Below are 11,629 nucleotides of genomic sequence, written 5' to 3'. Positions count from 1 at the left end.
AACAATATATATTATCTGATTCACAATTTCACAGACTTCCTAATGAATTATTGACTCTGAACTTGATAATCCAAACATGGGAACTTCCATACAGATTACAAATGAAATAAATTTGCACTTTTACAACATTTCTGGTCCAAATACAGTAATCCAGCAGTAAGTATTTGAATTCAACTGGAAAACATGTTTTTTTTTTCTCGTGGACCAAATTGAACGTACACCACAAGCTATATAATAAATGCTTCAGTTCTTCAAATCTGCATCAGTTGTTCAAAGATTTTCATGGCAGAAGCCGGCAAACCCAGAAGAACATTTACGCTTTTTCTCTCTTTCCCATGAGATAGGAACAGAATTACTTCCTTCTCAGGCAAGGCCACCGGCCCAGAAAAAAGAGGATCCCCCCATCCAAAATCGACAGTGTGGAAAGGTAGCCTAGACCAAGTTGTGACCAGTAGGGTTGCTGCAAGAGAAGGCCTAGCTCTTGTTATTTCGAAATAGTCTATGGCTGATCTCATATAACTATCTGTAACCATATTAATTGCCTTCTGAACTAGTTCAACTGTAAAGGACAGTGGATTCTCAAGTTGTTCACATGCTCTGCATATGGAATTTGTTAACACAATCGCATTGCCAGAGTACCCTTTTGGTATTGATGGATCAAATCTTGGCCGCCCATCAACAGCAAAGAGAAGCTTTGTCTGTTGATCAGGCTTCATCCTTAGTGCCTGAGTTCGAGCTCTCCAGACAAAAGCTGTGAGGGCTTCAAATGTTGTGCACTTTTCCAGAACCCCATCTTCCTTGGCTTTTTGCTTGAGCAGCTCAAGCTTCACAGGGTCAAAACAGAATGACCTATAATGCATTTCTTCTTTGTAAACTTTGGTGCTGGTTTCTGATATATCTTCAATCTCAGCAAATTCCTTGTGCTGAAACTCTATCTGTGGTGGGTTTCGGGCTTTGAGTATGCTTCTGTCTAGAAATGGAGGGACTTTTAGGGGCAAGCCTCTTGCAGTTTCACCCCATGAGTTCACAAATTCCATGGCAGCAATTCCATCATGCAAACAGTGGTTCATCCCTAGCCCAAGAACAAAACCTCCACATTTGAACTTTGTCACCTGGACGATTAAATTAGCAATACAATTAAGTCTTAGAAAGGGATATGTTTGTTTCAACTTAGCAACGAGGAAAAGAGAAAGAAGGAAAGAAAGTGTTCTGTCAGATTACCATTTTCTTTTCATTTAATTAATTATACTATGAGATAAAATAATATGTTCTATAATTACAGTAGATTATATAAATTTAATATGGAAAAAGAAAGATGCACGCTGACGCTATTCTGAATTTAACTATTTTCTTTTCTGTCTTTTGTTATCTGTTTTTAAATCAAAGACATTAACAAATAATCCATTTTCCTTAAAAAAAAAAAAAAAAAAATTGTTTTACCTTTATCTCACTTCATAATACTTTTTCAAACAAAAAAACAAACACCCCGAACTGTTTATGTTCCTTCTAAAATAGTTAGAAAATCTATACAAGAGATCGACTTCAGTTTTGTTAGTTTGACCTTGAATTTTACATACAGATCATGCACCTCCTTCAATGTGATATATATATATATATATATATATATATATCATAGATATGAATAATATGAGATCCTCAAACCTGAACCACCAGAGGAGGGATCTCAAGTATGTTTTTAGCGCCAGGAATGTCATAAACCAGCTTTCCAAGAGTGATGGGATCAGGCTTTGTTGTGTCTCCTATCTCCTCTATGGAACAGTCTGCTGTTGCCTCAACAAAAACAGCACCCTCCCCTGTGCAGTCCACTATAAGCTTTCCTTCTGAGCTGATTGTCAGCCGTCCTGCAGCTGGATAGTAGTGAACAAGAACCTTTGACAAGGCATCCTTGATCACCTTCACAGCATCCTCATTGCCTTTTGAATCAGATTTAAAGCAGTAAATTGTACGAACTGTAACTGCAATGTTCTGGTCAAGGTTCGATAGAAAGTAAAGACCCTTCTCAGTTTCCCCTGCAGGAGGAACCAGAGTTGGCTCCTCTTGCTTCACACTCAGTTGACATGACTTATTGCTCACTTTCTCCATCAGAATCACCCTGCAACCAAAAAAAAAAAAAAAAGAGCAAATTGCTAATCAAGGAATTTATCACTTATGTATCATACAGATTAATGCTATGGGTCATGGTTATGTGACATGACAAACAATGAGTTACATAGCAAATACATAAAGCCAACTTATCTGGAAAGACAGAAGGGAAATGCAAAACATACTTGAAATGTACCACGGGTACTGCAGGAACAGGTTTTGAATGAACTTGAGATTGTATTTTCCTTTTTATTGTGTGGTTTGAGGGGTTATATAGAAAGAGGTGGGCCAAGAATTTGATAATTGATAGTTTCCGTGAACAATTGGTTTGCAACATAAAAGAGACAGGTGCTAATGGATAATTGGAGAGAGTTCATATGCAAAGATGTTTTAAAGGAGAAACCTTATTATGAGAGAGAAAAAGTTACTTTCTTTGAATCTTATTTTGGGTATTTTCTTTCTATTCAGATTGTGTTAAGGTCATATGGGTTGTGGTAGGCTACTTGCCAGTGAACCAAAACATTACCAGCCAAGGAGCCTAGCGTGAGAGAAAGGAGAAACTGTTGTTTGGTGGAGTTGGCGTCCAAAACTTGGTTTCTTAGCCGACTTTTTTAATCAGAAGGCCAACTCCAAGGCAGCAGAACAAGCACATGATTAATTATAAATTGTGCATTTGGTTATGGGATTTCGCAAGCAAAACGAAGGGTGACGGGCTTTTAAAAACGCACGATTTTAAAGGCCAAACTATAAATTTTATCAAAATCTTAACTGCATTTTTTAAGTTCGTGTTTCAAAAAACTGTGCTTTGAAATCGCTATTTTTTAAAAAAAGTCGTACGATTTAAAACCGCTAATGGACTAGAAATCTCAATGCTTTTATGGGCTAAACAAAATATGATTTTTGCGTTAGCAGGTGAATAACGGCTTACGTAGAAGATTCAACCAAATGTTAATTAAACATTCACAAACCTTTCAAAAAGTATTGGCTTGGGATATTTTATCAAGAAAAAACAAAGGGTGGGTGGGAGTGATCCCTCATCCCTGACTTTCTGACTTTATTTTCCCTCTCTTGGTCTGAAAGGCCTCGCAGTTTGCTCATAAAAGGATCAAACATTTCCAATCGTCCATATTAATAAATACTAAATAATACCCAGTTCGCTGAAACATTTCAATCAACTTTTACTACCACAAGGGTATAGATGATTTGAATGGATTTTCTTTATCTCAACACAAATTTCGCCTTAATATAGGGGTTCTACCAAAAAGTTACACAGAAGAAAAGCCATAAAAGAAGTCTATTACAGCTTTTATTATAACTCTATTACAAATTCACGTGACAATTCACCAATCATAAAACATTTAACACGTAAACCACTCGAACATATCTCTAGATAACAGACAGCAATGACGGGGGAGACTCATTTTTCTATGCTAGAAAAGGATGGATCATCTATTATAGCTGAGAGTAATGAAGACCTATTCATCACTGTGGCTAGAAAACTATGCATATCTACCAGTTGAGGATGGCGAAGAAAATCGAGTGCCTCATTGATTCGAAGAAGAATGTAATGTACTTGTAAATTGGACTGGACCCAAGTGCCCAACGCTAATAATAATAATAATGAGGTTATCAACAACATCAACAAAATAAATCATTCTCATGTCTGTTTCCATAACACAAATTTGATTGATATTGGCCATTCCTAACCCACCGTCCAGACCATTTGTCACAATCTAAATTATGGGGTTCAATTCATTTAAGCTGCGGTATGTGCGAATTACTATTTTTTTTAATAATTTAATTAAAAAAAATATTTTCGAGAAAACAACTTTAGAAAAGAATACTAAAAAATAGAAATAATTATAATAATAAAAAATCTCATCCATTGAAATACATTGAACATCCTTATGACAATTTCCTCATTATTTCTCTTCCTCTTCTTGTTGTAATGACTCACTTGACAAAGGCCTTGATTCGAAGTCACTAAAGGGCCAATCAATAGCATAGCTCTTTCTTTCCCAAGTCTCTGGTTAAACGAAAAGCTTTTGCATTCCTAATCCGATACGAAGCCAAAGCAAAGATTTTGTTTGTGCTCCCCTTACCGTTCCTGCTTAGCGTTTGCAATAATTGGAGAGGTGGATCACTTTGGCCTTTGAATTTTTTATCTGAAATTTTTAACAATGACTAATGCAAGGAATGAAGAAAATTGTCACGTCATAACACAACTTTTATGTAAGGAAAGAGATACTACCAAAAAAAAAAGAAATGAAGTTCATACAGATCATCAGTACAACAAAAGAGGTTAATTTATATGGTACAAAGAAACTCAGGTGGGTAAATGTATATGGCAAAATGTCACGATATCTAGACATCAACTGTAGTTTGTCAATCATAGTATCGAAAGGATCCCCAGTAGAAACATGATCTACTTGAAGAATGCACTACATGGCTCAAATATTATGCTTCAACTGCCAGAGAAATTTTTCTGGCCTGGTCCAATAAACTAAGCATCCTCATCCTTGTCTCCATCTTTGTCTGCATCATCACCAGCCTCAGCATTCTCCTCAGCCTCCTCTCCTTCTTCTTCCTCATCAGTCATGTTATTTATCACATCAGTAATTATTTTCTTCACCTCAGCTTTTCTATGCATTAAATCAACACCAAAGTGGGAACCTAACAGTTACATTCAAAATTCAAAAGTCAGCCAAGTTAAACTATATATATATTGTTATGATTTAGGTGGACCAAAAATAAACGAAGGGTGACCATACCAAGCTGCCTGAGAATATCAGATAAAGTTGCCTGCATGTGACACGGTATATTTTAGAATGACATGACGAAACTTAAACAAATCAATCTATGTGATACCACATAAAAGTGCTACTTACAGTATTGAAGTCCACTTCCTTCAAAATTTCAACAACTACAGCATGCATCTCCTCTCTGCTGGGTTCTGCCTTTGCCTTCTTCCTAGTTTGGCCCTTTCCTAGTTTGAGGACAAATTTGAAAAACAGAAGGTGAGAGGCTCTATCAATTTCGTCCTAGGAAACGAAGCATTTATCAAAAAAAAAAAAAAATGCTAATGGAACCTTCAATGATTTAATGCATCATAGTTTACTGAGTAAAAAACAAATTTCACACTAACCACTTTTTTTTCTGGGACTGTGATTTTCTTAAATGCATAAAATTTAATTCTGATAAATCATCTCCCCAAAAGAGTAAACAGCTATAAGATGCGGATAAAATCCCCAATATATATGAACAAAAAATGTCAAGTAGCAGCAAGAATTCAATAAAAAAATGAACAAAATCAAATTTTGAATTGTCAAAAACCATGTATAAGAATCTTCGGAGGATTAAAACAAGCATTTATATTAGGGGGGAGGAGGGCAACGAACCTTGATCCTTGCTTGAGACCTTTGTTGGGGTCTTGGTCCGCTGTTTCTTACTTGAATCTTTCTCTTTAACGTCTTTCTGGCTTCCCTTTTCAACTTTCTGTTTTTTAGATGTCGATCCCTTTGGCTTTGAATGTGAGCCAGATGTTCCATCAGCATCACTAGCACCTCTTTTCGAAGCTGACCTAGATTTTTTTGTAGATTTTGCAGGAGTTTTCAGAGTCTTGGCAGGGGTAGCCTTTTTTACAGGTATGGGTTTCTCTTTCACTTTTTTCACAGAACCATCCTTCTGAACTTTTTTGGAAGAGCTTTTTGACACCTGCTCCTCCTGTTTATCTTCTTCCTCCGATTTACTTTCTTCATGGTCACTTTCTTCATTTGGCATTGTTTCATTGTCATCGTCATCATGAGATTCGTCTTTTGCATCAGAAGATTCAACTTTATCATCAATGTCATCTTCTTCCTCAACTTCAGACGACTGTTTTTTCTGTTTTGTAACTTGAGGCGTTTGTTTCTGTTTCTAGAGGCAAAATGGGAGAAAGCAAATGACAAGAACATGCAATGAGATGGACAGACATAAACATGCACACAAGATACCCATTAAAAAACAAAGATTAACAGAGAGAGAGAAAACTACATCAATCATCAATTACATTAAGTGCCTTGGCAGAATATCCTCGGTCGTGAACACTTATTCATGAGAATCTGGAAAAGTTATAAAACCAAACTAAATCATCAAGCACAATGCAGTGAGCTGAATTATAAACTAATCCACTTTTCCTTTTTTGGGGGCCCTCTTTCAGGGAGAAAGAAGTTCGATACATATACATATCGCTGAGGTCATCACGACTGAATGTATCAAGTATCAGGCAAATAGTATACATGAGAATGTGTATACAAGTATGAGAGAGAGAGAGAGAGATATCAAAGGCAAAGCACACTCCCAATTACTCTCCTAAAAATATCAGTACGTAATGTTATGCACCTTCATACAGAACCAAATTCCTATTTCTTAAGTCTCATTTGTGTTCCTCTTTGCCCATTTCAGCATAATACACAACACCATTTAAGAATACCGAAATCACACAACCTTTTTATTTGTGTTTTAGATGTTCATATGCATCTTATTAAAAAAAGTCAAAGCAATAGTGTGGTCCCCCATCTAACTTCAAATGCAAGAAAGGGGACAAACAGTGCAGCAGATATGCAGCTAATAGAGACATGACCATCAGTGATCACCCTAATCCATTTAAGAGTCTCAAAGGCATCCCACCCACCTTGTGTTTCGATTAATTAAGTCTCTCCTACACCAACATACTGTATTTTGTTGAGAATTCCCACTTTTAAAGGTAAAATTAACAGCAAAAGGGAACTTGGGCGCACACAAACAACATAACAAACTTCTTAACTTTGAAACTTAAATGCTGCACTAAAATAAATGATTCAGAAAAGTATAATAAATTATTCCTCTTTTTCCTTTGATTAACCAAACGTTCAAACTTATCAACTATAGATGGCAATCTCAAGATAATGATCACAAAATGAGCAGTAACATCGTCACCACATGAAAGTTTCAAGTGGGTCAGAATTACATTCTAGTGTCAAAACTAGATGTTCCCGTAATTAAAACGAGATATCCACAGCAACCAGATCAAATAACGACAAATGCAGGTCACACCAATAGAAGTGTTTAACAGATATCAATGCATTAAAGAAAAATATTTCCGTTTAAAGTTCCAGCATCAAGATGAAGCAACTAAATAGTTGAGTATAAATCTAATCAAATGAGACAAACCTTGGGTTCTGCTTCTGCAGATGCTTCTCCAGAGCTAGCAGATTTGCTTGGTGTGACCTTCCTCTTACGCTTTTGACCTTTCTGAAATTCATATGAGAAACAAGCCTCAGCAACCTTACCCTGGCTACTTAACATCACCTAGTGCTCGATACTACACAAAGCAATGATGTAAAATAAACCTGCTCTTTATCAGCAAGCAAAATGTCAGTTGTCACATGGGGGGATTCCAAAAACTCCAATAACTTCACAGAGAGTTCTTCCTGAAATCACAGACAAGGTAACGAAATGTTAGTTAACTGATAAATTGTAAGATACAATTATAAGTATCATTCTACCACGACTTACCTTCTTCACACCAGACCTACTTATTGGAATATTAAGCACATCGCAGAAATCCATCAATTTCTCCTTAACACACTTGTCAAGTTTCTCCTTCACCCTTGCCCTCTGCTTTTCCTGCAGTAGAGCAAATAAAAAGCATAGTTTCTCAGTATCAAATTAACATAAAACTATATGCATGGATATACAAGAAGATTATATTCATCAAAAAACAAGATTGTAATCAGAAATCAGCAAGAATGATGAAACAAGTATTATGTCTGCAACTAACAAAAAATACCTCGTTCTCCGTCCACACATAGCCTGAGAACTGGCCAATATTTCTCTTCAAAATTTGTGCCTAGACAACAATTTCAACAATTAATACCTCAAAAGAAAATCTGGTAACAATCATCTGATGAAAGTCAAAACAAAACAACCAAACCAAGAAACCATATTGGTTGGTCACCTTAGCTTTCCTTCCAAAAAGTATTGTATGAAGTATTTGCAGGTTGTCATCAGTTTTTCTCTTGGACAACTTGAAAGCCACTGAAACAGTTTACAATATCAGACAAAAAATAGGCCAGGCTGCTGTAACAAAAAAGTTGAATAGAAGTAAATTACATGCCCAAAAACATAATAATCTGTGAACAACAATAGCTGACAAGCTCTCCCTCTCAACATTCAGAACATTCTTGGATATGTCAAAGCCGTATTGAAATTAAACTAAAAAATAATAATTTATTAAGATCCAGATGAAAGTACATAATAATGAATATAACACCTGCCCTCAAATTCCTTCTTTGCATTTACTCGCTGCATCCTCCAATCCCAAGGGCATATTAAGACTCCAAAAAAAATCCTCACATATTTAGGTATTTCAGACTCCAAAAGAAGGTACCTCACATATTTAGATTACCAAATTTTAATTGTTCATCTGACATTCCCTCAGGCTATAATGCTCGCTAGTTTTTCCATTGATGAACGAAAGAATCACTAGCAATTTCTTTTTATTTTCTTTTATTTTTTTGTTAGCAAAAATAATGTTTACAATGAAATAGAATATAATCATAAAATACAATAAATTCCCTATACAACTTTTATATTCTCTATCAAAATCCACCCCCTAAAAAGGAAAAAGAAAAACAAACTTTTCTATCCTAGCTTCACTTAGATTATTTGCTGGTGCACCTAAATTGACAAATACATTCCCAGCATGACTTTTTTATAACATAAGTTCAGTGCTGCCATTAGACTGCTGCACCCCAGCCGCAAGTTAAGGACTATAGCAATGAAAGTCCTAGCCTAGTGACAGTTTTTGTTACCATGAGATTGAGAGGACCCCCATTCAAACAGTGTGGTTATGATTAAAGCATATTAAGAGTACGGAAAGAGATTAGCTATGAATTATGATTCTTGGTGTTAGGAAGGACAGAACACACCAAGTGAACTGTCTTCCAATTCCCATTGACAAACTAAAATAACCTAGTTATTTTTTTATAGTCCATATACCCTACAAGGTGTGGGACTGTATGACCCTACAAACGAAAACCATCTCCTCTGTAGAGATCTTCCAAGACATAAAATTACTATGATGACACCATCAAACCTCAACACCTTTGAGGAATATTGTGTGGTGTGTGTGTGCATCAAACTTGTCCAGCTGATTCTGCAATCTAATTGTTATGAATTTCTGCAATTATTTTTCTATTATCATTGGGAGGAAAAATAAGGGGAAAAAACAACAGAACTCCCTGAACAACAGAAGAGTGAGTCAGGAATAAGAATAAGACACAGATCTTTTTGCACCATCTAACAGCAACCATTTTCCCACAGCAACTGAATCAATCCCTGATATTTCCTACCCAAACAAAAGCAATAAAGATAAAAAAGCATAATTGCCCTAGTTTCACCTACGAAAAACTTTTTTTTCTAATAAGTACTTCAAATTTGGGTTTACTTTGATACTCTACTTTCTGTTAATACAAAGCATCAAATACTAATTAATATGATACAATTTGTGTATCAGTGATAGATATAAAAGTAAAGTGCTACTACACGTTAAGGATGTATTCCTACAACTCCACATTTAGTACCATGAAGTTCGTGTGATAATTTATCTCTTGAAAACCAATGCTCGTGGTGAGTAGTACACAATCCATGTATAACATTACCCTATTCTTCCAAGGTTTGCATGCAATAGTATAGTTTTAAGCTTTAGAAAATAAAAAATACGAGCAATATATTTGATAAAGCGCACTAAAAGCCACAAGACTAATCACTACTTATCAAAAAAAAAAAAAAAACTATTAGCAAAAAGATTTTGAATTTCAAATATCTAGTCATACCCATGCCCCAAAATCATATAAATTTATGAGAGCAACAGCCTTGCAGTCAGGGACAGAACTATAACGTTTATCTATGCGGACCAAGTATAATTCTAAAATAAAATCCCGCCTAACTCCTTTTAATAACGCCAATTAAATTATCCTTGGGGACAAATATAATATCTGCATTTTCATCTTTCAAGTTTCAAAAACGAGAAGGCATGCTAATGATACAAATGAAGCATAAAGAACTACCCGTTTCACCAAATCATAAACTTTCCCAATCCATCAACCACAAATGCCATAAAACCGCACCACCCAACAACAATTAGAAGCTCAACACGCCAAGAAAGCAACCAAAACATACCATTCGGAATATCCCTAAGCTGCGTACCGCGACCCTGCAAACCCACAAACCCAAAAATAAATCAAGAGCATATCAAAATGTGTCATAAGACTGCAACTTTACACTCCATACCTTCTCAATCGACAACACTTTGCTCGCCGAAGACCTGGCAGACCTCCCGGGGGACGGCACTGAGTACCTTTCCACCGTTTTCCTCTCCCTAGTTGGCCTCTCGCTCGCAGGTGTAACCGGTTCCTTCCTCTCCTCCTCGGTTGACTCCTCGCTCTGCTTCTTCTTCTTCCTCAGCTCACTCTGGTCTTTTTTGGAACTCCCCCTCCGACCTCTCTTCCCTTTCTTGCTCGCCTCGCCTTCCCCCACCTCCTTGCTTTCTTCTTGGCCTTTAGCTTCAACGTCTTTTTCTTCGGGCTCTTCTTCTTTCTCAGCCGGATCTTCTTGCTCTTTCTTGGCTTTTTCCTCTCCTTCTTCTTCTTCTTCTTCTTCTTCTTCTTTTTCTTTGCTCTCTTCCTTAGCTTCCTCTGCTTCGGCCTTGAGCTCCGCTTTGTCTTCCTCGGCAGGAGGAGCTTCGTCCTCTGATTTCTTCTCCTCTAGGGTTTCCGACGCCATGAGCACACCCAATCAACAGCAGAGAAACACCAAATAGCGAAAATCAAAGAGAGACAGAGATATTGCTAAAACCCTAGGGCTTGGGGTTTTGGAAGAAACCCTAAAATTACTAGCTCTGAGAGTTTGATTTTGGGTATTTAGGGGAAACGAAAGAAAAATTGGGGATTTTTAGGGCGGGCTGTGTAAGAAGAGCGGGGGTTCAAAATTTGATGTCAAATTTGTGGGCGGGCTTGGGTGGGTTTTTTCTCTTTCTTTCTTTTTGTATCTCTTCTTGTTTTTTCAAAGACACAAGCTCTAAAGTCTAGTCTCGTCCCGCAAAGCCAAAACCCAAAAATCAAAATACGGATTGTTACCCAATAGGGAACTTTCGGATAATTGTAGGCATTTGTTTGTTTTTTGGGCACACTTTGACAGTGCGTCATATTTGGACGTGACACTTGTGATATTTATTATATAATTATTAAAAAATATAGAAAGTCACATAATAATACCACTTATCATGTACAACAATCTGTATAATAATCGTAATTGTACAAGAGTTTTGTAGTATTCTAAACATGACCTTTGTGAACATTATTGTGGCATGACCGTTTCTTTCCATGTATTTGGGTTTCTCGAAAAAATTGTTACATTATTGTGGTATATGTTTGAAAAATATTTTGTATTTTAAATTGTTTATTGATGATTTTGAAAAAAAAAAAATGATTGTTTTTTATTTGAA

At 36.3% G+C, this 11,629-nt stretch overlaps 2 protein-coding genes across 3 annotated transcripts; both read right to left on the bottom strand.

Annotated features, from left to right (window-relative positions):
- Positions 1-2,370, bottom strand: LOC132173729 (omega-hydroxypalmitate O-feruloyl transferase). Its single transcript, XM_059585317.2, has 3 exons — positions 2,289-2,370; positions 1,663-2,113; positions 1-1,112 (listed from the first exon to the last, which is right to left on the bottom strand). Exons 2-3 carry the CDS (start codon positions 2,101-2,103, stop codon positions 252-254), a joined length of 1,302 nt encoding a protein of 433 aa, XP_059441300.2. The 5' UTR covers positions 2,104-2,113; positions 2,289-2,370; the 3' UTR covers positions 1-251.
- A 1,985-nt stretch (positions 2,371-4,355) lies between these two features.
- Positions 4,356-11,171, bottom strand: LOC132175384 (DEK domain-containing chromatin associated protein). 2 transcript variants are annotated; one of them, XM_059587325.2, is made up of 11 exons: positions 10,417-11,171; positions 10,306-10,339; positions 8,081-8,160; positions 7,913-7,972; positions 7,639-7,749; positions 7,473-7,553; positions 7,294-7,374; positions 5,502-6,012; positions 4,992-5,089; positions 4,875-4,905; positions 4,356-4,776 (listed from the first exon to the last, which is right to left on the bottom strand). In XM_059587325.2, exons 1-11 carry the CDS (start codon positions 10,906-10,908, stop codon positions 4,607-4,609), a joined length of 1,749 nt encoding a protein of 582 aa, XP_059443308.2. In that variant the 5' UTR covers positions 10,909-11,171; the 3' UTR covers positions 4,356-4,606. The 2 variants fall into 2 exon arrangements, with proteins under 2 accessions (XP_059443308.2, XP_059443307.2); XM_059587324.2 differs by having other exon boundaries at positions 5,502-6,018; positions 10,417-11,169.
- Positions 11,172-11,629: the final 458 nt, after the last annotated feature.

The sequence above is a fragment of the Corylus avellana genome, chromosome 3, assembly GCF_965113065.1.
Source record: "Corylus avellana chromosome 3, dhCorAvel1.hap1.2, whole genome shotgun sequence".
Classification (NCBI taxonomy): Eukaryota; Viridiplantae; Streptophyta; class Magnoliopsida; order Fagales; family Betulaceae; genus Corylus; species Corylus avellana.
This window is presented reverse-complemented; position numbering and strand designations above follow the sequence as displayed.